Source organism: Rattus norvegicus, chromosome 8, assembly GCF_036323735.1.
Source record: "Rattus norvegicus strain BN/NHsdMcwi chromosome 8, GRCr8, whole genome shotgun sequence".
Taxonomy (NCBI): Eukaryota; Metazoa; Chordata; class Mammalia; order Rodentia; family Muridae; genus Rattus; species Rattus norvegicus.
The window spans coordinates 33,362,791-33,390,566 of record NC_086026.1 but is presented as its reverse complement, the minus strand read 5'-3'; the positions used below and the strand labels follow the sequence as shown (position 1 = coordinate 33,390,566).

General features: G+C 50.1%; 1 protein-coding gene across 5 annotated transcripts; it reads right to left on the bottom strand.

Annotated features, from left to right (window-relative positions):
- Nucleotides 1–120: 120 nt before the first annotated feature.
- On the bottom strand, nucleotides 121–27,776 carry B3gat1 (beta-1,3-glucuronyltransferase 1). 5 transcript variants are annotated; one of them, XM_063264785.1, is made up of 7 exons: nucleotides 27,668–27,776; nucleotides 9,405–9,499; nucleotides 9,114–9,260; nucleotides 4,941–5,449; nucleotides 4,003–4,299; nucleotides 3,311–3,411; nucleotides 121–2,255 (listed from the first exon to the last, which is right to left on the bottom strand). In XM_063264785.1, the coding sequence occupies exons 2-6, from the start codon at nucleotides 9,406–9,408 to the stop codon at nucleotides 3,325–3,327; spliced, it is 1,044 nt and encodes a 347-aa protein (XP_063120855.1). In that variant the 5' UTR covers nucleotides 9,409–9,499; nucleotides 27,668–27,776; the 3' UTR covers nucleotides 121–2,255; nucleotides 3,311–3,324. The 5 variants fall into 5 exon arrangements, with proteins under 5 accessions (XP_063120855.1, XP_038936638.1, XP_038936641.1 ...); XM_039080710.2 differs by having other exon boundaries at nucleotides 121–2,304; nucleotides 9,389–9,499; nucleotides 27,668–27,685; XM_039080713.2 differs by having other exon boundaries at nucleotides 121–2,201; nucleotides 9,389–9,499; nucleotides 27,668–27,685.

Below are 27,776 nucleotides of genomic sequence, written 5' to 3'. Positions count from 1 at the left end.
ATGAAGACCGCAACGTGTCGTGGACCTGAAGAGTGCACACTCCTAGCAGGCATCCGGTCAGTATTTGTTGGACGGTTAAATTAATAAACGAGAGTAAAATAAAGACAGGGCTGAAGAGGATTACAACCGTTAAAAACCATATTTGACTTTTAATTTTTTTGAAAACAAATTAAATACAGTTAAATAAAAACAGACCAGATGGCGCAGCAGCTTGGGCTCCACCCTCACACCAGCCTCTGCCCACGGAGCTCCTGGACCTCTGGCTTAACTCCTCTGTGGTAGGCCTTTCCAGCAAGGGAGCAGGGGACAGCCTGGGTTTGGAGAGCCAGTTGTCATCATGGACCCGGTTCTGATTTGCAACAAGCTCATTCCCGACCGTGATGAAGGCCGCAGTCCACCGGGGTTGTAATTTTAAATAAATACACATGCAGCTAAGAGGGGACGTTATGTGAAAACAACTGAAGTAGCATCTGCCAAAAAGTGAAAAATAAAAATCCCCATTTTGTTTTTTTCATTTTTGATTTCCTAAAAAGAGCACTGTGTTTGGCTAAAAAGGTGGCCTCGGCAGCCCGTTTGACCTTGGCATCCACGAACAGTTTCTATGAATGAGCGTAAGGTGCCCAGACTTATTCATCCACTGGATAGATTCCCTGTGCTCCTCATTTGATGCCAATGGGTAAACCAATATCCAGAAGTATGAATGGTTCGGGGGAGATGTCCTACAGGGTGACTGCGGGGTCTTATACCATCAGGTCGTTTCCTGAAGACTGTGGGAAGTTAAATCCATTTCAAAATGGGCAGCTGATGCTATTCTCTGAAAGTTAGCTGTGTGGACTGAGTCTCATCCACCCAAGAGTGGATTCTGAATGACTCTCGGGCCCGTCCTGTGAGTTTTAATGGAGCGGGGGAGCTGTTAGCAGTTAAAAAATAAATGCTTCTTCAGTGGGCGCGCGCCCTTTCCTTTTCCCCTCTTGGGAGGAAAATTGTGCTTCCAACTTGTAGGAGCTGGAGTGAGGTTACCACCAGAGGGCCCCGTGCAGCCAGAACCAGGGGCCTCTGGGCTGCTGAATACCCAGGCAGATGCTTCTCTCGGGCAGGTGGGTAGGTATAACAGCGTGAGCGTACTGTCTGGGGCGGAGAAGGGGCAGTGGGCATGAGGCGGGCTGGCTTTGCAAGCTTTCCCGTTTTGTGTAAGATAGAGTGACTTCCAAAGCAGTATGTGCTCAGGTCTCCCTTCCTTTCAGTGTTTAGACATTTCCTGCTCTTGACCTTGAGCTCCTGCTAATGCACCCTTCATAGGATTGGCTCAGAAAAGGGCTGGGATTGCTGGGCCTCATACTTTTCAGGAAGAGCTCTGCCTGTTTATTACTGTTACCTCCAGTCCTGAGATCTGTGATTCTCAGGGGTTCCAGGAAGAGGGCAATTGCCTCCCCAGTCCAAACCCAGCAAGGGGCATTGCAGCCCAGGGGTATTGGAGAGGCAGTGTGGACTGTGGGGTGACTTGGTTCTCAATCCAGGTCAATCCATGACCTGTGCTGGCTCTAGGCCCACCACCTGACTGATTCTGGCACAGGAGGCTTGAAGGACACGGGGAAGGGCTTGGTTCTTCTACAGCCTGAGGTACAAGGGGAGCTGTAGGTAGGCCCAGGCTCCCCCAATGCAGGGCTGGGTGCCAGGTGGGATCCAAGACAGCCTTATGCCCTGTAAACACGAACCAGAGGAGAGCCAGAGGTATTTCTGATTTGGGAGCAGCTCTGAGGAAGAGCAGGTGTGAAAGACAAGTGTTGGGGCATCTTCATGCCCCAGGCTGCTCTCTGGTCTTCAGGATGTCCTGGCTGGGCACATGCTGTGTAGTCATGCTGGGCCCAAGAGCAGGGAGCCATGGACAGCCATGCTGCACTCAATAGTGGCGTTTTCTGACCTCCCTCACCCCAGCATCACTCGAAGGCAGGGTCCCCTTGCTTACACAGCCCCATCAATGCAGGAAGCTTCCAAGGAGGTGTGCTGAGCACAGGCTTTGCTGGCAACGGGAATCCCCAGAACTTGGGTCTTTCAAGCCCCTGGCCTTGTTGATGTAGAGAACCACAGGTCTGGGATTCTGTGCTTAAATTCTCTGTCTTTTGTCCTGGCGTCAAGCTGGGCTCTCTTGGAAGCCTTCAGTATACATAATAGGTATTCCTCAGGAGTCTGCCTCAGAGTCACTGTCAGTCATGGGAGAGGATGGAAGCCAAGATCAGGGTCTGAGAAGGTGATTCCTGTGTGTGGGGGAAGTAGGTTTTAGCTTGGGGCCAGGTAGAGGTGGAGCTGCAAATAGGACAGAATGTTTGATCCCCAAGTGGACTCCACACAGCCTCTCTGTGTTCCCCTTGGAGACATTTTTGAAAGGCAATTGGTGGGAATTCTTCTAGTAACGTGTGAGGGCAGAAGGTGAGAAGGAGCTCTGTACCCGAGGCATTCTAAGATGCACTGGCCAAGCATTTCAGGTTCCTGGATGGCACCCTGCAGAGACGTGGTGTCTGCAGATGTATCAAGGCAAAAGCCAACATATTTGTCTGCTGTGGGCCCATGGATCTGTAGTAGCGTCTGGAATAGAGAATCCTGGGACAGTGCTTCCAAGAGGCAAGAGCACAAAAGGCCCCTCAAAAAATACTTGGCTCGGCCAGTCACTTAGCAAAAATCTCTTGGGTTAATGTGTCACTTTGGGCAAGTCGTTTAGCTTTTCTGACAGCACTGTCCCTTCCAAAGTGTAGATAGATACACTGGCCTAACCCAATGGGACATAAACAATTAAAAAAGAATAAGATCTATTGTGTAGGATTTGTTATGTGCCAGAGATTGGTCTCGGTGCTTTGCACATATGAAAAAGCCAGGAGCAGATAAGTGCCACTAGGCCAAACAGGAAAGTGGTACCTTGGCATGGGGGCGGGCTCCAGGGCTTATACTCGTGAGCCCTTTCACCCGCTACTGAAATCTACAGGGCTACTGATCTGGTGTGGTGCGTCTTCACCACAGCTCTGTGTTGGAAGTAATCCACAGAACCCTGTGAGCAAGTCCATACTGCACCCCCTCACTGAGGGCCACACCCTACGGCCAGCAGGACAAGGGAAGAATGATGCCAGCAGGATTCAGTTCTATCAATGGAAGCGGCTGCCGCTTAGTTGTTGGGGACATAATCTTTGGCCATGATTCTCCTGCCCACATTGGTCTTGTCTCCCACAAAACCAAAAGAAAAAGTCCTTGGAGATGGAGGATGTGTCCCAAAATGGTGCCACTTGTCTATTGCACTGGCCACTCTGGCCTTCTCTCCTACCTGCATGTGTAGTTTCAGATCTCCACCGAGGGGTCAGTGAAGCCCTTCTTCCCCTCATTCACCAGCACTGGCTTCTCTGTTCGCGTATGCCAGACCAGGATCTGCATATCCGGAGACACAAAATAAAAAGTGGTGCAGATTCTCAGATCATTCTGTCACCGTCTGTCTCCCTTCCACACCCGGCAAGCATTTCTTCTGCCCCCTCCTTTTCCACCTTTGCTCCATCAAGGCTTTTAAACCGTTCTTTATTCATTTCCTCTTTCTTGCTGTTTGTATCTATGACACGTTCAAAATGTCTTCTGAAAGCAAGAAATCTAAAGCTACAGAAAACAGACACATTTCAAGATTCCCCAAGTCTGCATATGTGTATGTATGTATCTGTGCATATGCACATGCATACATATGCAGGAATGCATGTGCTCTGTATATGTGCATATATGCAAGTGTGCACCTTCACTCGTGTGTGCATGTGTATGCTCAGCAGGGGTCATAGACTTCCCTATGGAGTCAGAGATCCTTGGAATTCCTCAGTGGAAATCCCTCCCCATTTCCCTGCCCATCATTGTAACTGCCTTACAATAAAATACCATCTTGGGTGAGGACTGAAGACAAGCAAGCCCTCTTCTTGCCCCCTGATCTAACTCGAGGTGTGTGGGTTCATCATCAACTATCAGTTCTGAAGAGAATCTTACCTTGGTACAGTTTGCTGCCTTGGGCTCTAGATCATTGAGGGTGACAAGTTCTCGAAGGAGACTGCTTTCCTGGTAGCCTCCTTTTACCCCACGTAGCTTAAAGTAGGCCTGGCTTCGTTGCAAGATGAGCCGGAGGTTGACAGCAAATCCAGCCATGTCTATTGCAAATGGCCGGTGGGGGTCGAAGACTGTCTTCCAGCCAACCACTTTCCCTGCCCCATTCACCCGGGGGGCCTCATACCGAAGGCCGCCAACAAAGGCCACAGGCCACACGGACACCCTTCTTGTGCTGCGCATCTACAAGGTGAGAACCTGAGTCAGGGTACTTGAAGCTAGAATGAAAACACTACCCATTCCCACAGGAGGGGAACCACTTACTGAGTATATGGGTCCCACCAGCCTGCCTCCAGACCTGCTATTACTGATTTCTTGAGGAACTCCTAGAGGAATCTCAGCCAGGCTCCACACAAAACATTTCTGAGCCAAGATGCTATTCTTCTTATCAGTATGGCCCAATAGTCTTTCCTCCCTTATACAAGATCTCTCAATATTGCCATTTTTAAATTTGCAATGAACTTCCCTCCTTAAAACTTTAATGGAGATGCTCAAACTGGCCACCTACGAGGAAGCTGGTGGCCATGTTAAATGACACCATAAAGAGATCCCTTTCAGAGAACAAACCTCTAAGGGTAGGACTAGGGTGTGGGAGCCATAAAACTCAAGTCATTTTTTTTTTAACAGGTTGGGTTGCTCTAACCTGTACGGAGGTTTTACTATTTCTTTCTCTGGTTTGCTGCAAAGCTCAGTGAGCCCAGGTTAGGGCTCCCTGCATTTGTCAATGCATGCCATAGTATCCTCTACTCTTATCTTGGTATGGTCCCCACATCCAGTCCCCTGGAGCCCCACCTGCTCCTCTCCCTCCTCTGGTCCCTACGCACCTCTTCAAAGAGCTCCAGACTGTACGTGTTGTCGTCATCTGCGAAGTACACTACACCCGGCTGAGTGGAGTTCCGTGGGAAGGTCTCCCGCAACCAGCGCAGGGCCAGATTGCGCTGCATGGTGCCACGTGGGATGCGAGGGTCTCGGGCGTCACCTCGCAGCTTGTAGTTGCGTGGTGTCTCTACGTGCAGGTGTGTATAGTTGAGGCCAGTGTCGCGCAGCAGGCGCGCTGTGAGGGGCGTCCTACGTGGAGCATCCTCCACCACCAGCCAGTGAAGGTTGGGCACATGCAATAGCGTGTTGGCCATTCGCGTCAGCTCTGCCTTCTGCACCGGTCTACTGTAGGTGGGCGTCACCACATGGATGGTGGGCAGCGTGTCGGACCACGGTGGCGGCCTCGTGTACACGTACTCTGTGCGCACCACCTCCACGATGTCACGGTCGGACATGCAGTACTCCCTAGGGTCCGCACCGGGTGGTGCCTCATGGCGGGGGTCACTTCCCTCATCTGCAGAGGTGGGAAAAGGTGGTGCGGGGAGGGAGGGGGACGTGGGCGCTGGCCTGGCTCTGATATAGGGCTTTCAAAGTCACCCACCCTTCCAAGAGAGTACCTGTCCTCTGTCCCTCTGAAGAACCAACATTAGGGCCTGCCTTCTCGTGTCCATCTTTAAACCTGAGGTTTCAACCTATGGATCTAGAACTCTCATGAGAATTTTCCTAGTTTAGATTCCTGGGATGACTCAGAAATGACCCCTTCATCATACTTCACATGCATGTAGCTCTTTGAATACAACCGGCCACCTTTCAGTTATCTCTCTCTAGTTCCTCAATGCATTAGGTTCTAAATAATAAAAAAAAAATGTCGTGACTCACACCTCCAGGGTCTCTTCCTCATATGGCAAAATTGACTACATAGCAGAGACAAATAGCTATGTTCTGTGGTGTGGATTCCACAAAGCCTGAAAGTGGTGGGGGTGGGTGGCTACAGGACAGTTTGGATCTCAAAGGGAACTTAAGGTTTCCCACAAACCCTCTGATCAAGAGAGGCCTCTCTCTCCTGGTGTATGTAGCAGTTCTGGGATTTGGGTGCAGAGTATAGCATTTAACCGCTGCATTTGGTTGTAATGGATTTTACTCTTAGCTGTCAACACAGTTTTGAATCCTGGATGCCATTTGAGTTTAGACCTTCTTCGTGTTTTGTAGACACTTGCTCAGGATTTCCATTCGCCTGATGTCTATTTCCCAATTCATACTTTCTAGACACTGTCCTTTATCTCTCTGGACCCATGAACAGCTCTCTTGTCCTAGTGCCCACTTATTGCTTCCCATCCACACCCCAAGGATACCAGAAGGGACAATGATACCGCAGAAGCCTGTCCCTCTGGATGCATGCACACAGACACATTACTTTCTTAACTTTTTAAAAGTTCCAAGTTGGGCATCTCTGAAGGTTTCTTACATCTGGACCATCTTCCTGGGTGGAAAACCTGGCGGGCCTACTAGAAGGAGCAACCAAGGCTGTCGGTGTTCCTGCTTTCAAGTCCTAGATCTCCAAGTGATGCTTTTGGGTTTGAAGGATTCATGGGTCAAATATAGCATAGCATTCACGGCTCACAGGTATCTCAGTAGGAGTGTTAATGGCTAGAGGGCAGACTTGGAAACTTAGGCATAGATCCTCCTGTGTGCTATGACAAACTGAGGTTTAAAACAAGTTTCTTAGTTTCTGGTGCCTTGATTGCAGTGGCCACACAATGGTGCTGAGGATATTAACTCCTGCTCATAGCATCTGCTTGATAAAGTTATTGTATGGCTAGGCACGGTCACTATCAACTCCTGTACAGGGCACTAGCTGACCTGCTTCCTTGTATTTATGGCGAGGATGGTAGGAGTAGGAGCAAGCCACACAAAAGGACTGGAATGTGGACACAGAGAGGATGCTGGGCCATGACTCCCCTGTTCTCCTATCACCATTAATAACAGGCCACTTTGCAAGGAGTGGAGTCCCTTGCAGATGGGCCCAAGGGATCCACTTCTGTCTAATGTCACAGGGGACATGCAGTCTGATATCAGGCCACAGATCAAATGCTGAGTGACTGGGGTGGGGGTCAGGGAGACGGGCAGAGGTGTAGCTCATCAACAGGGAGTTCTGGGTTAAATTGAAAAGAAACTGTGTTGAAGGAAAAGAATAATGTCCAGGATATTCTGACCCTGACATAAGAATTCATTTATCTGGTAGTTGGTAATATTTTGGAAATGGGGGTTGAGGGTGGAGATCTAGAGCCATTTTGTACAGCCTTCTGCTTTCCACATCACCCTAAACATGTAGAAGCTTGCGTCCTGGGGCAGTTCTCCATGTGTCAGGGCTTGTCTGAAGCCCGCACTCTATCCTTCGCCTTGGCTTCAGGGAGTTTTGCAACTCTGAATCCTAAAAGGCTCTTGGTGTGATGGCTCTGACCCTCACTCTGCCAAGAGGACAACAGACATGATGTCATTTTATATATGGTAGTTTTAACCATCTGGAATGATGTATTCACAGGCTAACCATGATTCTAAACTGACAAGCCCCAGAGAGAGGCACTGGGTTGTGAGCAGGGGATGACATCATGGCAAGGACCAGAGTATCCAGCAAGGGCAGGGAGGTTGCGGCAGGAAGACTGAGGAACTGCAGGGAGGTTGAAGGACGGGCTGTATTCTACAGCGGAGAGCAGAGCATGGGTTGTGACCTGCCCACTGTTGCAGCTCAATCAGTTGAAGTCTCTGACTACTGGGGCTCCCTAGGTCTTGCCACAGAGCATCCTTCTGTTATGGGAAGGGATTGGGCACCTTCCTTTTCCTACCCTCGTTCCTGGGGATGATGGTACACAATGCAGTGGGAGAACTTGCTGCCTGTCTGAGTGTCCCAGCTAGGTGGAGCAGAAGGTAGCTTTAGCAAGACTGAACGAGAGGTAGATAGATGTGGGAGGCAAGGAAGGTCTGAGGGTGGAGATTTGGATTTGAGTAAAAAAAGATGTCTCAAGACTCATAGCTCGAAGGACATTACTCTAACCTCAGCTTTTCTGCTCGCTCTTGGGAGGACGCTTCCTCGCTTCAGGCCTTTACCCAGTTAGTCTTCTAGCCAGGAGACTTGAAAGATTTTGCAGCACAATACAAGCTGAGGTGTGGCTCTTCAGGTATATTTTGTATACAGGTACAGCATTTACCTACCATGCAGCAAGCCTCGTTGTCTCTCCACAATTCAAAACTAAAGCAAAACCAAAACGCTCCCTCAAACCACAACATAGGCCGGGACTCTGCACTTTCCTTACCCCCTCTCCTGTGTGGCCCATCCTTGCACACTATGAAACTAGGTATGCATGTTTGTGGACACATTAATCTGGTATGTTTTTGTCGTTTAAAATTTGACATTACTTTGACAATTCAGAGCTTCGTGCACTTCAGAAAGGACTGCCCCTCCTAGGGGTATCTCTTTTCCAGAAACAGTAAACAACTGACCACATTCCTGAATCTTTATCAGACTACCCACAGTCAATCTTCCACTTAAATCACCCAATACCCAAACAAAGGACAGGTGAGACGGTGCTTATATCCAAAATCATCCAATCGGTCCACTTCTGAACCCAGTGCATGCTGGTAATCTCAACACTGGAGAGGCAGAGGCAGGAGGATTACCACAGGTTTGGAGCTAGTCTGGGCTACATAGTGAGTACTAGGGCAACCAGACCTATATAGTAATATAGCTGTCTCAAGAACGGAAAATCTGACCAAGCCAAACCATCTGCTTTTGAGTCTGCGTAGCTGCTTCTATGGCCTTCCTCTCCCTCAAATGACCACATTATAGGTTTTGGCCTAGTTTGCTTCACTCCCTCTATCTCTTGACTAAAAGCCCTAGTGCTTCCCCATGCTGCCTCAAATATTATGGCATACGCACTCCTCATGGAAACTGAGACTCATACTTGATTTTAATAAATCCCAGGTACTTAAAACCATGTGTGTGGGGAGATTGGGGGGAGCAGAAGGAAGAGGAGGGGAAGAGCAGGAGGAGGCTTTCAGTGGAGTCTTAGAGGGCCCCAAATTAACCCAAGGTAGGACCAGGGCCCAGGTATAAAAACGAATGCTCGGAGGGTAGCCCTTATCACCAAAGCCAGGCCAGGGTGGGGGTGGGGTGGGCTCACCCTTGTGCACAGCAAGCAGAGGTGCGAGGCTGCTCTGGTGCCAGACGGTGATGAGCAGTGTCCAGGGAAGCACAATGAGGACAATCGCGAGGATGTCCCTTCTCTTCGGCATCTCCAAGGCTGGCTGCGCCCACAGCTCCTCATTACCTGAGCAGTGGCAAGGTCAGGGGAAGGTGGCCACGGAGCACCGGCAGCACAAGGAAGAAAAGAACAGGCATGGGCCGGCCGGCCAGGCACAGGGAGGCAGAAGCCGAACACTGGCCGCTAACTCTCACCAGCGCTCACACCCACCCATTGTGGCAGCAGGTTTGCAGAGTCCGGCCTGATGGGAGTCTGCGAAGGGGAAGTAGTCCAGCGCAGGGTCAGGAACCTTCGGAGGTTGATACCTGTAAGAGAGAACAGTCGTGGGTGAGCCAGAGATGTGGACATGGACCGCAGAGGCTGTCCTACTCCAGACCCACAGCATCCAGAGTTTCTCAACGGACCATCCATCTCCCCAGAGCCTTTTCTGTATAGCTGTCTGGGCGAGTGAGCCTGTGTCCTTCCCTTGAGAAGCAGCCGTGTACAAGAGCAGAAGGATGCAGTGCTTATAGACACAGATTTCAGAGACATCAGCCATGGTTTAATCCTAACGGACCCACGCAGAAGCTGTGGCTTTTGGCCAGTTCCATCAACTTTGTACTTGTTTCTAAACTACTGATCAGTCACCTGATTTCCAAAGCTGTTCTCCGAATCAAATGAGTTAATTCCCAGAAAGCACCCAGGGCGGTCCCTGAGAGAAATGTACCAGAAACTCTGGCTGCTGCTATGCTGTTCATATTAGCTTTGGCCCAGGGTCATACTTAGGAGGCTTCCTTCAAGGATAAACAGATGGATAGGGTTGGACACCACAAGGGAAGACCCTAAGTGCCCTCCTCTCTTTATGTCTGCAGGGAATTCTTATAGGGCACCTTCTTCTCATAGGATAAGCCTCAGGTCAGAGTTGAGCATCAGCAGGAGGAGGAGCTATTCTCTGAGGAACAGGTAGTAGAGAGATACTTCTCAAAAAAATGGCAGCTGCAAGAGTCCAAAGAAAGACCCTTGCTCTAGAACCACCCTACAGGCTTCACTCCTGGGTGTGCAGAGGATCTGGTAGTACTTCTTTGGGATTTTTGTCTTCCTTGTGACAGCTCAGAGCTCCTTTGGGGATGATCAGATCCTTTCCTTCTCTTCTTTCTCCCTATCCTGGGCAGATGCTGCTGGGTCCATGGCTGGTAGGAGCACTTGGCACTCTGGCCAGCCCTCAACATGTTCAGCATGCTAGAGCCCATCATTACATGGTAGACAGTCACTCTGGAGGCCATATTGTCTTCCCTGCACAGCCCGCTTGTGCTCTTGGTCTTTGCCAATGTTGAGAGTTATGGCCAACCAGAACATTTTGTGACCCAGTTTTGGAAATAGTGTACATTTTTTTCTTCTTCTCAGGTCTGCTTTCTACTAGTTCTGGTATCTGCTGGGAGACCAAGCTTTGTTTTCTACTTCCGAGCACTACCCTGGGTGAGCCAACTTCCTATTTCCAGTCCTTCTCATGACTCACAGCTGCTAGCATCAGTGTCAGCTGCCCTGACGTCACTCCGTAGGGAGCTCCCCATGGATCTCGTCTCTTCCCTCTGAAACACAGACCCCAGGGTGACTGTGTTCTCACCGTTCACTGAAATCCTCTCTGAAAGTTGGGATTTGTCTTGGGGCAGTGTTGGGAGGTAAGGCCTGAAAGATGATTGTGTCATGGAGTGGGATTAATGCCCATCTTACTCCTCTTGAGAGCAAGTTGTTCTAAAGCAGGGCCACCTCTTATGCCCCTGTCTTCAGTGGCTGCCCACTCTTCATGTGCTTTCCTCTGTGAACAGAAGCAGCACACAGTCCTCACCAGGTCATGATTTCATACTTCATCTTCCAGAACCATGGAGCAAAAAACCTCCTGTTCCTTATTAACAACACAGTCTTGGGTATTCTCTTATAGAAACAGACAATAGACCAAGAGAGGGAGGTCAGATCTAGCTGGGGCTTCAGAAATGTCTACTTCTCAAATGAGCCTGGTTGGGGCGAAGGCTCTGAGTTCAAGTTGGGGAAGCAGAAGAAAGAAGCTGGGCATGGTATAGCCTTAGGCTGTGTCGTAGAGTGGTTTCCTGCTTCTATGGCTCTCTTTCTGGGCAGCTGCTTAGACCTGTAGCTCATTCAGCCTCCCTGTATCTGCCTGGGCCACTGCTCATGATAGCTGGCTGTCCTACAGCATTCATGGTGTCCAAGGACAAAGATGGCTGACACTGTTTACACATGTGCTGTAGTCACAGCTACCCTGAGAGACAGGCACTGGCGTATTTCTATTTGCAGCTGGATTCACTGAAGCAATATGGTAAGCAATTTGCCCCTGGTCAGAGATGGGAAATGATGGAGCCTGAATTATATGGAGGCCACGTGGCTCTAAGCTATTGCCTGGAGAAGTACTGGCTTAAGAGCCACCTTCCGCCACCATCGCTACCTTAACTGTCAATCCCAGTATCTGCTGGATGCTGGAACAGGAAGAAGGAACAATGCTATGGGCATGATGTAGGGGGTCTGATCCATGTAGAAGTGTCTAATTCCATCACATTCTTTTTTGGTCAAAAGAAAAAAAATCTATGAAAGAAAAGGGAGGGGAGGCAGAGAGACAAGCTCTAAAAATAAGCTTAGCAATAAACCCAGTTGTGCATTAATTACTCTGGAAGCCATTACAGCTTGAAAACCCCATAACTTTAATGGAGGCTATTATAAGCATAGTGGCAAAATCGTGGAGCTAATTACCAGGCGGTTATTAAGTAGAGCAGAGAGCACCCCGAGACTTGCAGAACACCATCTGGCCAGCAGGGGGTGGGCCCACTGGCAATAGTGTCTGGCTGTGGGCAGGAGACCAGGGGTGCAGGCTGTTCCTACATTGGCTTCTCAGACCAACGTGGCTTGTCTCGCATGGGCTATGGTTTTAGCCTAGCTTAGGAGTAATGTGGTGATTGCCTGTGGCATCCTCACGGATCTCAGAATGGTTTCTGGGCCCTTGGATAGGGCAGGCAGAAGAACCAACAGAAAGATTGGAGAAGGCAGGCGGCAAGGTGGAGAGAGTAGGGTGTTCGGAAATAAGCAGCACTTGAACGGGGCTTTATGGTGAGAAAGAACCTATTTGTGAGGACAGGTAGCAGCTGAAGGTCTGCTATGTTCAAGATTTCTAATTCTGTGCTCATACACCTGCTCCTGACTAACCCCAGTGACTGCTGGCTTCTCTTACCAGCAAGTGCAGACACGAGGAGCATCCACTTTCCTGGTATTCTTTAACCGTCTCACAAACATGGTCAAAGTCTATATTGTGGGTACAATGGGTAAAGCTCAGTGAGGAGGCCACTGAATGAGAAGCAAGAGCCCGGACAGTGGCAGGACAGACCCTAGGGGTAACTGTGCTCTCAGTGTTCACTTCCCTGATCTTTGTTTTTAGCCTTAAAAACATGGATTTTGGGGCTGGGGATTTAGCTCAGTGGTAGAGCGCTTACCTAGGAAGCGCAAGGCCCTGGGTTCGGTCCCCAGCTCCGAAAAAAACAAACAAACAAACAAAAAAAAAAAAAACAAAAAAAACCATGGATTTTGACTGGAATAATTCTAATAAATTTTCAGTGCTGCTGCTTCAGCAGCCTGACACTATGATGACTGGGGTCTATGAGGATGAAGACATGCCCTACACGAGGCAAGAGAGGTCTGGGTGTGTCAGTCTAGACTCAGTGTCAGAGGGCCACCATTACAGCTCCCTATGGAACTGGGTCACACTGAAAGCCATAAACACTTGGAGATAGGCATGGCTGGGGAGAATTAGTCACAGGAATTTTTTTTCCTGCAGGCTTCAAAGAGCTGTGGTCTACAGATGAAAACTGGGGGTGTCTGGGGCACAAAAAGCTCTATTATCCTAGGCTAGAGGAGAAGTTAGGTTGGATGGACTAGTAGCTACTTTCCTAAGAGGGTCAGAGTAGTGTATGAGGAGGGCTCAGTGCTGGCCAATTCTACAGAGGCAGAAAAAGGCTTTCTTCTGGGCCCACAAGTATTTCCACAATACCCCTGACACCTGAAGATGGGTTTATTGATCTCCACTTGAAAAATATTAATTGTGCATTAAGGCTTTATGCACAGTAATTCTGTGTGTAGTTAGCTTCTCAATTAGAGGACCCGTGAAGATGTGTCTTCCAGACCGTGCAGTGTGGTATTATTCTCAGTGAGATAATTCTTGGCTCCTGTGTGTGAGTTCCTAGGCTCAATCCCCAGCATCATAAAACAAGCAACAAACAAACATGCAAACAAAACAACCCGTAAAACATTTTTATCCATATTTAGAAGAATGTGGAACACAATGGAGAGCCTGGGGGCGGACAGAGGCTACTAAACCCCTTTTTATATAGGATCATAGGATCAGCCAGCTTCTGGTGACTGGGGAGGTTCTTGGCCCTCAATGGGAAGGGGATGAAAACAGTAGGATGAGAAAAATTGAGAAGAATATAAAGGTGCTGAAGTGTTGGCCCCAACCCCAGCATCTCTCTTCCCTACACAGGGCCTCTCCATAGAAACAGAGGCACAGGCTTTGTCCCAGAGATCTACAGGAGCCCCTAATGGGATCAAGGGATTAGTATTGATTCTGCAGGCACTGCTCAGAGAAAGCCCAATGCCAGAGCTAATCAGCTTGCAGCCCAGTCAATCCATACTTCATTAACCCAGCCACAGCAATGCTGCCTTGGGCCCATACAGTTTCTCCTGGGGTGCAGGACATAGACATTGACTGCTCCTGGTATGACAATCTCTTAAATACACAGGGAACGTGTGTAGAGCCTTCTGTTTGTCACTCATACGGGGCGGAGGGGGAAGGGGTCTTTTAAGAGTTCCACTCTGAATCCTACACATGGCATTTTATTTTTTAAGTTTAGCTTATTGATGGTCACGACAGCTCTGCATGGTAGGCTGGAGACCTTGTCCCCGTCTTTCATAGGAGCCTAGGGAAGCTCCCTGATATGCTCAGAATCTCAGTGTTAAAATGTAGATGAGGCTGTGGACCGTGACTTCTGTTCCCTTTAATATCCATTGCACCTCCTTTATATGTTTTTTTCTGGGTCTTGCTTTCTGGTTCTCCTGATCTGTCTTTGGCCCACGCACTGGAGATTCCTGATTTAGGAAGATGCTATATGACTTTCAAGGCTACAGGGATTCTTTCTCTTACCTGTACGCTGCCTGCCTGGAGCTGCCTAAAGAGAGGAAGCACCATACCAGGAAATGGCCTCCTTCTTTGTGGACTGTCCCCTGCTGCTGGGCACCTGTAGCACTTATGTGGGTCTGATTTCCTGCCATCGTGTCTCTTTCCAGCTGGGAAACCAAGCCAAGTGCTCAGGGAGAAGGGGCATTGTGTCACCCCAGATTTGGTGTAAAGAATGGTTTTCTTTTCTTCCAGCCCAACACTGTCAAAACCCACATGGTTTGTCGATTTTTTTTTTTTAAATAAAGGTAATTCCTTTGATTATTTTTTCTGGAAACGGCCTTGAGTTATATTTAGATTATGATTATGTTAAAAATGAAAATAGGGTTTTAGCTTGGCATGGTTCTCTGTGAGGCCAAGTCCTCTCTAGTCCATGGCAGACATTAAAACAGAATAAAGAATGGTACGGGCTGGGTTTCCTGAAGCTACCTGGGTCATGCTAGCAGTCTATAGAACAAACCACAAAAACCCATCCCCTTTCCACAGAGCTAATGCACAGGAGGACCTGGATCAAACACCCATATTTTGTCCTGTGGAGCCATCACATGTCCATGGGTACGAATAGGCAGAATACTAGCAGATAACTCACTGCTTGATGCAAGCAGGCCACAGCAGCTAGAGAGCTGCTGTAGAATTGGGAACAGCTGGAAATGGTCAGCCAGTCCACAGGGAAGCACCAGTGAAGAGCCACCATAGAGCAGAGGGGTGATGGGTGACTGCTTAGGCTGAGGGGACAGTGGTTAGGTGGGGGAAGGTGTGCAATGTCCAGTTACAGGCCATAGACAGCATAGGGCCATCCAGCCCTTCCCTCCATGATGTGGGAGGAAGTCTCTATCTGCAGAGAACCCTATATTCTAAACGGAGGGAAAGGTTCAGCTTCTCCCACCTCCTTGGCCCTTCTTTCTGTTATCTCTTCTTCCTTGCATGGGCTTCTTCTGAAAGACGTGCCAACTTTAAGGAGGGAGTGCCACCATCCACAAGGGAGTCAAGTTCATTAGCTACTGCTGTCTAACAAATTACTAATTACTAAGGAACTTAAAAATAGCATGTATCTGCTATCTTCAGTGTCTGAGTCAGGACTCCAGGCTGGGTTACTTGTCTCACTAAAGGATTGGCTGGGCTGCATCTTTATCTGTGGGCTTGACTGGGGGAGAATGTATTCCCATGATTACTCGGGTTGTTGGCAAAACCCACTGGTCCACAGGTGCGTACCTCCTATAGCCTGTCTGGGTCATAGTTCCTTGTCATACAGGCCCCCTTCTGTTTGACCTCCTACTGTACCAAGTCATCAAGGAAAGAGCCCAGCGCTAATTGAAGTCCTGCAGCAGTAACAGATCAATATCTTTTGGCACCTTTGTGACAAATGAGAAGATACTGATATATGAAGACATGGAGTTACAGATGACGTGGGCCATCTTAGAGGTTGCCTGCCTACCACAAACTGCCAGGTCATTCTCTCCTCCTTTGAGCTCCTCAGCTCTTGCCCAACCATAACAGATCCCAAAGGTAACATCAAGGACCAGCCAAGCCATGTGTTCTACCATTGCCTATTACCTCTCTGCCTGCTTCCTTTGCTTTTCTCTGCCTGGAAAGAAGGATCCATGGAGGATGGGGCAATAGTGCATGAGCTTGGGTCCTGGGCATTTTGTGGAGCTCTCTTCCCTTTTGAGCCTTCATTTCCTCATGGGAATGAAATGGTGCTTCCCCAGGTAGGTTATTAGGTAGTTAGGAAAAACTTAGCATAAATAATCTGGCACATATTTGGTACCAGTAAACAGATACTTCTATAACTGTGATCTGCCCAGCCTGGGAAGGGTCTGGCATGGGATTCCTAGCTCATTTTCTTTTGGTTACTTCCAGTCAAACCCTAGATGCTCCCCTAGGGCTCCCTTAAAAGAAGAGGTGTAGGAAGAGAGGGACTGAAGTAGTCAAAGACAAGTTTCTTCTCAAGGGCTAACCTTGGCTTTACCATATGACATCAAGCCGCAGACAAAGTCACTGTCAAGACCAGCCCCAGGGAAAGGGGCTTACAAATGCGGTGGGAGCCGTACAGGGCATCTTCTATCCCATGACCCTTCAGCTGTAAATTTGTCTCCCTTTTGTGGCCCCCGCCCTCCTGCGTCTCTTTGTCAGTGTTTGATGTGCCTGGGGGTGAGCACCCATGTCCAGTGGCTATCATGGGAGATGGAAGTCTGGTATGAGGTCAGCCATGGTATTCCTACCCACTGCCCTCGTGATGCTGATGGGCTAGAAAGAGTTCATCTGATGAAAACGTGCCTCAGGTCCCTGCCCTTCATCTTCCTAGATGTGATACTTCTAATTTAAATCAGGAAAGGATTGGTATTAAAATTTCCATTCTGACAACACATGAAGGCTGATGGCGAATCACAGAGCACCTCCTGGGTGACTTCAGAATGCAGGGGTCTCTTCTCAACACACATATGTACTTGCACATGTGTGCACAGGCCTAGCATGCCACCTGATGAGCATGAGTTTACAGCTCAGTCTTGGTTATCAACTCTAAGGCCTCTTGCAGAATCTTGTGATTGGGTCCCTGTTGGGACGAATCACGAATGTGCCCTTAACTTTCAACACTCAGGTCTGGGATTATTATGAAAGAGATGATGCCAACATGCCAGTTTACTCCCTCTGCAATGCTGGGGTAGGAGGCGGCCCTCTAAAGATTTCATAAGGCTGGCTTCCAAGTTCTCTTGTGTCATTTATCTCGTCTAATTATGAAACCTTTACAACCCCAACGCGTTTCCTTCATTTTAACAGATGACGAAGCTGAGGCATTGGGTTGGGGGTTTGTGCTTCCTCAAATGCCCCAGGTAACAGATAGTGTGAGTCTTCCGATTCTCTTTTGGATAAGGTCTGTTGTGAACTTCCCGTTGGGATAGTTTTCTGCCTGAGAGTGGCAAGTCCTCCCTCTCATCCCTGTGGCAGAGGGCTCTTCCCTTCTGGGTACTGCAGCTGCATGCTCAAATGGCAACCAAGAGACTGAGATTCCCTTACCACTGTGACCTTTTGCTAAAATAAAAATCCAAAATAGGAGCAGTTTGAAGGTATGATGAGGTGACAAGGTAAGTAAGTCACTGGAGTCAACAGATCAGCCACAGGTAGAGTGTGGGACATAGCTAGATATTACCAGTGATCCAGGAGCCACTGCTTAATCCCTGTATAGGTGCTGAGTGTGGGGAGGAGTGTGGAGCAGAGACAAGGTGTTTTTCTTTCTCCCTCTTCCCTGAGTGGCTCGCCAGCCTTGTCCCAGGCTTCATGATCAACCTTCAGGATCCAGCAAATAGAAATGCTGCCGTTCCCTTCTACATAATGAACCCTGGGGGCGAGTGAGTCTGACTTGCTCCAACCTGCATTATTCTCATATCCTCTCACTACCCACCTCCCCTTACTCCCTGGAGACAGGCACAGGGCCGGCAGTGCACTTCATTCAGTGCCACAAAGAGACCACACGAGGGTTTTGTCCTGCCTTTAGATCCTACATGGTATACCCATTTCTCTTTATTTATTTACCCATTCTGGTTTTGGAGTATCTCTCCACCCAGCCCACTGCTCTGCTCAGTGCCCCGAGAGAAGCCTGTGGGCTGCTTAGGACATCTGTGGGATGGCTCCACGGTGACTGAATACCCACTGGGCCAGCTCTACCAATGGACGCCTGCTTTGCATAGGAGGGACTCAGCCTATTTTGCTACCAGGCAGGCAGCAGGGACTACTAGAGTCACAGCTGCTTCAAAACAGCAGTAGCAGAAGCCATGTGGGCAGCTGGCCAGGAGGCCACATTTCTCTCTGTGCCAGGCTGCCATGCACCAACAGTTGGCAGAGAATAGTCCTAAACCGAGAGGCACTGCAATGCCCCTAGAGCCTTTGGAGAGATACTGCACTTGCCCTCTGATAACCTCAGGACAGAGGACAGCCCCTGGTTAAGCCGCCTGAATGAAGGATGATGGAGTGAGGGTGCCCATATACAGGGTGGAGTCTGGTTTGGATATCTACTCGATTCCTTACTAGACCTGGGGAATGGGACCAAACAGGCGAGGGACTGCAGACTGGGTCGCACCCTGGAGCAAAGAGGATGAACCTTGAGTATTGTGGGATAGTAGGCAGAGCCTTTCAGATTGTTGTAGGGCTTTTTTTCCTAGGGGGAGGGTGGGTCAGCTGACAGCTGCTTGCTCCCCCACCACTGACTTTCTTACTCTGATGCTGTTCGAGGCCATTCTCTGCCTCACATTCCCTCGGTGCTGAGGTCTGTGCTGTGTCTAGAGAAAGTGCTGGCAAAGTGAGATGCCCCTGAGCCCTCTGCCTCCCCTAGCCCCACCTTCCCCAGGCCCAACCGTCTATGACTGTCCAGTCATCAAGTGTGGGGCCTTGGAAATGGTCCTGCGCTTGCTGGATTTGATGTTTGTCCTCCAGGTCAAACCTGTGCTTTCCCGGGCTCAAGACAAAGGAGAAACAGCACTGATATTTCTGCCGCCCAGGCTCCCTAACCGCGGCTCTCCCAGGGCTATTGGTAGGCAGTTGAGGGAATCCATTGGCAGCATCTGGTTCACAATTAGCACTGAAATTACTTAGATCATGGAAGGTATAACAGCGGTGGCAGCAGCAAGCTCTATCACCTTGTTTAAAATCAGAATTCCCGGAGCGGGAGGCGGCACGAGACGGTAACAAACAGCATTATGGAAGTGTATTCCATAAGTTTGTGAAAATCATAGCGAAACATGTTACTGCATAAATTAACATTTGCTAATAAAAACTTTAAAAATTCACCACCTGGAAGACGAAGAGAAGGGGAACACGGCTGTTATTCCCCAGGGGGCAGACCAGTTACTTGTTGGGCAGTTTCTCTAGCACGCTCCTCCTTCCTCACAGCTAGGTGAGGCAGAGACTTCAGCCCCTGGGAGTGTATGCAGTTGGCATGCTGTAGCCTGATAAATGGGGGTGGCCTGGGGCAGGTAGGCTTCCCATGTGTGGGGAGGTTGTGTTGCTTGGAACCCGGCACTCTAGTCTGGTTCACCCTGCTTTTGTTCACAGCATGCTCCTTAACAATGACCCAGAGCCCTGTTCTGTGCGCTCTCCATATGATGCACCTTTTGCAGGCTGAACAGAAGAGGCTTGGGACTAAAGGCTAGAGGAGATGAGAGCCGTACGCTGTGGCTTCCCTGGTGCTCTGACGCCTGCTAAAGACTATTTCTTCTTTCCCCTCTTCCTGCACTGGCTATTTCTATGCCTCCATTGAGTCTGGAAGAGGCCCAACTAAAGGACTATAGATTTCTGTAGGTCCTATAGCTAAATCTGTTAGTGTACTAAAGTATGTCAATGGGGATATATGACTATGGCCTCCTGAATGCGACGATTTCCCTGTTCTTTAACCTCAGGTTGTAGTTTTCTGGGAACTTCATTCTTGCTATCTCCCAACTCTAAGCTCTCCCTTCTAGCAGGCCTGCTCTGTCCCCGAGGTTCCCGCTGTGTGACATCAGCTATCCCCACTGACAGGATAAGAAACAGTTAATATGATGTGCTGATGGTGGTTGCTTGGGCATACTTATAAATGTGTTATCAGCCAGAGGGGCCAGCTCGTGTGTGCCACTCCTCGTAAACACAGCAAGTGTGGATGTGATCAATGGAGGGTACCTTAAATCTAAATCCCACGTGTGGAGATTATGCTGACACTATCTATGTGTGCGCTGGACTATATATTATATGGCAAGCTGCAGGGTGGCTATGTATCACTGATCATCTCTCTGCAAAGAAGCCTGAAGAGTGTAAGGCGGATTTGCCTGCTATTCCTCCCACCCTTCCAGAGGGCTTTTTAGGGCCTCATGGGTTCTGAATCCAGACAAAGAACCTAAAAGGGAAGATAGATTTAATCTTTAGGGCTCTAGGAAGACAGTGGGAGTGATAATGGCCCAGGACATTGGCATCTCTCTGTGGCTAGGATGTCCATTCGGAAGACTCTTCCCTTTGTCTGTCCCAATACTTGCTAAGCTGATCAGCTCCCAGGACTGGGAAGGCCATGCTCCTGTAGGGGAATGGGTACCTGGGGATCCTTAGGAAATACAACATAGCTGGAAGGAGCAAACAGAGGTCCAAACAGACACCAGCTAAAGTGGGGGCTTCTCCTGCCAGCTTTGTGTTCCCATGGTATTTGAAATATAACTTTGTGCTGAGTACCAATTTATCTGCTATGTCTTTCCTGGATCAGGGAGGGCAACTGGGGCCAACTACCATTGATCGAGCACTTTGTTTTCCATGGTTTGGCAGAAAGGAACCAGTCCACTGACTGGATGATTAAATAAAATGTTGCATGTGCACATGCAACAGCCTTACTTAACAAATGCTACTACGTACACCAATCTTGAGGACGTTAGAAGAGAAACGACTCACAAAAGGGCAACTGGTGTAAGCCATACTCAGACGGTGTGTGCTTAGAGAAAGGTGGAAGGGCAAAGCTGGGGGTGGGGTGGGAGTGGGGGGAGATGCTCATCAGGTTTAGAGGTTCCAAGTCATAAGGTTATAAAACAGTGACTATATTTGATGACTGAACTGCACACTTAAAATGAGTGAGATGGTAAGTTTTATGTTACATACTTTTGACATAATAAGTTGAAAAGAGCTTTTTGTACACATGGTCCATTTAGACCTGGCCAACAAGGACATACATCCCCATAGGCCCAGGGCCTTCAAGAAGCAGGCCCAGCAAGCTTTCCCTGAAGCTGGGTTAGGCTTGGTGTCCTATGTGATCACAGTGCCTGTCTGGTTTGTCTCCTGGGAATGTCACCATGAAGAAATCAGTTCAGGGCACAATGATGGGTGTACCCCTTAGCATAGTGGTTATTCGTAGGCGGCAGCCTGCAGCCTGGCAGCGGAGGAGGCTAGAGCGGCGGTCGCTTGCTCTGAGACACAGAGGGAGATTTATGAGGGGGAGAAGAAGTTAATATCGACAAGTGATGAGTTAGGGGAGTAATACGTCAGCTTAAGTTCAGAAACTCTGACGGAGAAAGAAAATCACATGCCTACCGGCTGTTCATCATCCTAAGCAGGCCGCAGAGCCAGGGTCCCCGGCCTGTGGGTGAACAGTGTGCATGCTAGCTGGTCAGTCCCTCCGTCTCCAAAAACAGTGTCCATTTACTGTGAGGCCTCTAGGCATGGGCCAGTGGGGAGAGAACAAGAGAGCTGAGGGGGCAGGTAGGAATGGTGTGAGGGTTGCTGAGGGGAAGATCTATCTACTAGGATGGCCACAGAAGTGTCTCTGAGGCACGGCATCTTCCTTGATAGATGGATGACTGCATCCACCATGCTTCCCAGGAGACCAGCTAGGAACAGCTCCTGGAAGCAGCTTTGCCCTGACTGGGTGCCAGGGCAGTGATGATTAGGGGTGGAGAGGGTGATTCCCCAATCTCTGAGGCCTAAACCTGTGATTTCCCCAATCAGACGGGCTGTAGTTCTAGGCTATAAGTAGTTAGAAGCCCCAGAACTGGGCTGTAAGCCACTGAGGATTCCAACCCCTCATCTACTTCTGTGGATGTGTCTGTTCACCAAAGGCAGGCCATTAGGACGTTAGGAAAGTTAGAGCACTGTGGGAAGAGACACTTAGGTTTGAGTGGCGTCAGACTGGGGTGGAGCCACTGTGGAATCTGTCCCTTCCCATCAGTGTAGGAAGTGGCCTGGAGTCACAGAGCCTGATGCTGGAGAAGCCTGGTGGCCCATAGAGCCTGGGCATCTGCGCACTAGTCATGCACATGCTTCCAGTTTGCTCTCCTCACCTGCCACCTCCCACCTTTGGGACACCAGTGTCCTGAATGTACTGCAGAAAGGCTGCATGGTGTGACTTTTCACTGAGTATGCAGACGTTCTTTGGTTGGTATCCTCCAGACTTGAGATGAGGAAACAGGTTCTGTCATCCAACTGAGTTACTGACAGAGCTGGGACGTGAACTTAGGACCATTCTTGCTCTTTCACTCACTCGGTTGCTGGGTAGGTGATGCCTAATTCCTGTTTGGCAGGAGCCTTCCTGGCTTCTGGCTGCCATAGAGTTCAGGGACACAGCCTCCTGGTTTTGTTACCCTTAAGACCAGGGATGGTGTAAGCCCAAAATGAGACTCCTCAAATCCCTTTATCCCACTCAGCAAGATACCACAGTGGCTGACTTTGTGACTGGACTTAGGTGCTGCTCGTGTGTGTGTGTGTGTGTGTGTGTGTGTGTGTGTGTGTGTGAGAGAGAGAGAGAGAGAGAGAGAGAGAGAGAGAGAGCGCAAAGAGCCAGAATTTCTATTTTCCCCCACCTTCAGGCAGCAACAACAGCCCCTTTTTATCCGGCAGCAGTCATTTAAAGTAAGGACACCCTCCCAGTTGTATTTTATCTCCAGGGCTGTATTCTATCTCAGGTCAGGAAACAGAGGCCCTGGAGGGGGTTAGCATTGCAGGCCAGGGCAAACGCTGATGGCAGACAGCCTGGCTCAGAGTGGGCTGCTCGGCAAGTACTTCTGTGAATTGCTAAATAAATGAAGAATACAAATTGCTTTCTATTTTCAAATAAAAAATACTGTGCGCTCTGAGCGATTAGCATGATGAACTGCAGTGACTCGCCCCCCTCTTCACCATCTTAATATTACTCCCATTTTAGAGATGAGAAATCAGAGGCTTAGTGGGGTAAGCGGCACTCCAAGGCCATACAACCAATATGAGGCAGAGGCAGAGGCAGAGGCAGAGGCAGAGGCAGAGGCAGAGGCAGAGGCAGAGGCAGAGGCAGAGGCAGAGGCAGAGGCAGAGGCAGAGGCAGAGGCAGAGGCAGAGGCAGAGGCAGAGGCAGAGGCAGAGGCAGAGGCAGAGGCAGAGGCAGAGGCAGAGGCAGAGGCAGAGGCAGAGGCAGAGGCAGAATAGGAGTCTAGCCACTATGGCTCCCGTGACCACACTATGCCAAGGCCTCCCTGTGTAGGCATGCTCGCAACAGCTGTTTAAGAGCTTTCTGGGCTGCAGGTAGCATTCTGAATGTATTGACCAAGATGGGAGCCGCTGGCCACAGGTGGCTCTTGAGCCCTTGAACTGGGGTGGTGAAGGGGGCCGCCTAGTGTACAAAGGGAAGCAGTCTAGCTCACACTCAGCATTGGCTATCACAAGCTTTGAACCCTAATCAAATAGCTGATGTCTAAGCTGAGCCTAGAGAGTTGAAGCTGGCCCCAGATCCCTCCTCTGCCCTAGAAACAAGGAAGGCAAGGAGGATAGAGGTGACAGAGCCTCACCCCCGTGATCCAGGCCACCCTGTGAAAATGGGGAGCTGGGCTCTGGCACTGAGTCACTCCCGACCACCAAGACCTTTGTCTCTGTTCTGCCCTTCATTGCTTTCTGTCCCCTTTTCTTCACATGAGCACATGACTGGACTGCACAGTTTATGCACGTACGTAGGGAGAAAAATCTTGCCCATGGCCCTGCACATTGAGTAGAAGACCTCTGATCCCTTGGGCATGGTAAGTCCTCCAACCCATCCAGCTCTTGATCTAGACTTAGATTCTCCACCTTGGGGATGTTGGTGATGGCAAAGCCGTAATCCCTGCCAGGAGTTTGGCTCTGAGCCTGCCTCCTGTACTGCTGTCAGCTGGTGTGTGCGCAGGGAGCACGGACTCATTTTAATATTGGCCGGAGCTAAACCTCATTAGAAAAGTAAATTTGCTGTAGCTGCAGGGGAAAAATGCGAGCCATGCACACAACCTTCCCAGAGCTAAATAGAAAGCGCAGGGTTTAGACTATTTAAAAATATGTCCTCACCACCAGGTGCAGAGCCTGGGACATAGGAGGGATGGAGAGTCAGTGCAAGTGGACTGAATTCTGGGTGACTTCTGGCCATAGTCACCTTCCAGCATGGAGAGAAAGTGGTCATAGATTTGTTGTTTATACATCTCAAAAAATTTAGACAACCATTCTCTGGTATTATGGAATGATTAAAATAAATAAAGAAATCACTAGATGTTAAAATATCTTTCCTGCTGTTCTTCAGTGGAGAGATGTTCTGAGTAATTTGGTTCTGGATCAGGAAGGGTAGGGTCCAATTCAAAGTCAGAGGTTAGGTGTCTGGTTAGGTTAAGGGGAGGGAGACCCAGATACTGAGAGAATAGGGGAGGGAAGGAGAATGTATAAAAGATAAAAGTGAAATTTACATTCATAGCCCTTGTCCTTAACAGTCAAAAGAGATGATACTTTCCTGATTTATAGACTGTCAGGAAAGCATGCTTAAGAGAACTCATTTTTCCTCAAAACCCACTTAGCTGGGGACAGATGTCCTGACAAGTAGGACCCCAGCAAGCCCTTCTAGGGGGTCTGTCACCTCTGGATCATGACCATGTCTCCTAGCTGGTCTTGGGGAATTTCCAAAGATCTGCTTATCTGGAGCCCTGACAAGGAGGATGTATACCAGGGAGGCTTCTCTCCCTCTTCCCTAGGTGTCAGGCTTGCCCATACTCTGCCTCCTTCCCCACCACACTACATGCCAGATACCAGGTAAGAATGGCAAAGGCGAGAAGGCGACCGATCCTGAACACTGGGTGATGCCACAGCAGGCAGCTCTCCTTAAGAGTCAAAAGCAGTTTGCTTCTGATTTCATGACCTGTCCGTTGTGAGCCACCCTGACTCCATCAGAATCTTTCTCAGTAGACAGTCTTTCTCAGCTCCAGTGGGGAGACTCCCTAGGAAAGGATGATTGATAATGTTGTGGTGCGCAGACTTGCAGAAGAAGGCTTGCACCTTTTCTTTTATTTTTTTCTTTCTTTTTTTTTTTTTTTTCGGAGCTGGGGACCGAACCCAGGGCCTTGGGCTTGCTAGGCAAGCGCTCTACCACTGAGCTAAATCCCCAACATGGCTTGCACCTTTTCTAAGGCCCCACTCTGCCTCCTTTTGCTCAAGCCTGGCCTCTCCAACAAGCAGAAGAGCATCCAGGAATTCTTTCTTTTAGCCACATGCGCCCATTGGACTCCCTGACCCAGAGCCTGACTCCTTGGTCAGCTCACCCCTTCCATATCTTATCCTCACAAAACCTCCTTACTGTGGGCTCCATATCGTGAAGGCACAATAGACTTGGCCCTCCCTAAAAACTCTGGGAAGAATCCAAGTCTAATAAAAAGCTTGAGCCGAAGACATGGGCTTCTTCCTTTGGGCAGCTTGTTCTCTGCTGCAGGCTCCCATTCTATTTCTGGGTCCCCTCTAGTGATTTACCTGCTCAGGGCTTCAGGTGGGACACTCAGTAGCATCTCACTCCGAAACATGCACAGATCCTACCCCGTCCACAGGCACAGGGTGATCCTAAGTCCTGGGGGAGCAGCTGTACAAAGGGAGCAGCAGGACAATGGCCTCACTACCAAGTGCGGACATGCATGTATTCATCTCCCCGGCCCATCACCCTAGGTAGCATTTTTCTCTTGTTGAAAGGGGCAGAGAGGAGGTAGGATGCAAACCCAGGACCTTTTCAGATCCTGGATGTGAACTGAGCGGAGTGGGTGGTTGTGTGAGGGTTTTGTGGGGAGGATCTTTGTCTTGCATGAACACCGAAAGGACTTGATGTTTGGTTCAATAGTGGTCACCAATGAGCAGCTTCTAAAAGGAAATGCCTCCTCTCTGTAGTGACTCTCGACTGAAAAGGGAGATGTTCAGGACAGAAGACTAGAGCAACAGCATCCCTACCCAGCTCAACACCAGTCGCTCCTGAAGCCGTGTGCCTGCCATTTACACACATGCACACGCCGGTGCACACGTTATTTCTGTGCCAGGCACATGGATGTCCGTCTCATTCGCTTGAAAATGTATGCCAGATAGTCCAAGATCAGGATCCTGCTGGGCACTTCAGCTAAACCGGTCTCCGTAGGGAAGTATCCCGCAAGCATGGGGGAATCCACTGTCAACAAAAGGCCCTGCTCAGGGTCCTGTGCCTTAGAAATCTGGGGGTCATTTCGGCTCCAAAAGCTGTCCAGCAAGTGCACTAGGACTGGATCTGGCTAAGAAAGTAGTAGCTCATGAAAACCAAGTTCCTATAGGTGGGTGGGGTGAGGTGGGGGGGTGGGTGGGCTCTTGACCTGAGCTTCTCAGTAGGAGGCTGATACCGGGTTCCCTGAGGTGCTGGATCTGATACTTTTTCTCTTGCCTCACGTCTCAGTTTCCTTCTCTGAACTTGTATGATCAAGTGCACAGAGGAAGGTAATGACCTGGTCCTGCCTCCTTCTGCTTTCCTGCACTGAAGGTCTCAAAGATTGACTGCCACTCTCCAGCTCCCAGCACCCACAGGAAAGATGCGCGGCGCTTGGTTACCCTGAAAAGAATTTAATTGTAAATGTCCAGGACAGGCAGAGCGATAGGGTCCCTGCCAGTGAGCAGGGGCGCAGCTAGAGCTGACCCTTTATCCTGTGATCTCCTGGGCCACCAAGAACCACCTGCTGAGGTGGCAAGGGATAGAATAGCTAAAGAAAGACCAGTTGTTAGAAGACTCAGGCAACCAGTTCTTCCTTCCTCCTAATGGAGCGGGGCAGGAAGCATCCTAGCTTTATTTCCTAGCCCCTCAGGTGCAGGCCCTGCCAGCCGGCCCTATTTCCTGATGTCCCTATTTTGTGCAACACACACACACACACACACACACACACACACACACACACACACACACACACACCGCGCGCACGCGAGCGGACATGGCGTGGGTACTGATGGAGACGCATAAAGGGGCTCTGTGCACTGCGGAGGTGGGGGCTCAGGGCGCCGGACACTGACCTGCGGCAGCGAGTCCATATCGTCCCTGGCGCGGTCCATAGCGGGTGGCAGTCCTATGCCCTGGCCCCAGAGACCCAGGGCTGCTGCCCTGCGATGCGCGCGCTTCTCTCTCCGGGTGTTCTCCGATTCCGTACCCTCGGGGGCCACTTCATAGCCGCGGGCCCACTCGTCCGCACCCCCGGGCGGCCCGCTGCCTCGGCCCGGCTGCTTCTGGGCTCAGCCAGGCGGCGGCCGGAGCCCCGGAGTGCGCGGGAGGGCGCGGGCGACGAGGCGCGGGGCGGCGATAAGAGCCCCAGGAGGCGACGCGCGGGCTGGCCGGGCCGGGATGGCTGGGCGCGCGGCCGGAGCCCAGCCGAGCGGGCCAGCGCGTGGTGCCCTCGGCGCTGGCAGCGGCGGATGCGCGGCGCGGCCGCGGCTGTGACAGCGCCTCCCGCCCCGCCCCCACACACCCCGCCCCCGCGAGCGCGAGCTGCCGGCGGGACCCGAGCCACTCGCGGTCCGTACCAACCTCGCGGGCTGAGGCGGGGGCCAACGCGGGACCCCCTCCCCGAGCTTGGTATCACCTCCCCGCGCTCTCCGCTGTGGCCCTCCCTCTGGGGCGTCTGGGGCTTCGTTCG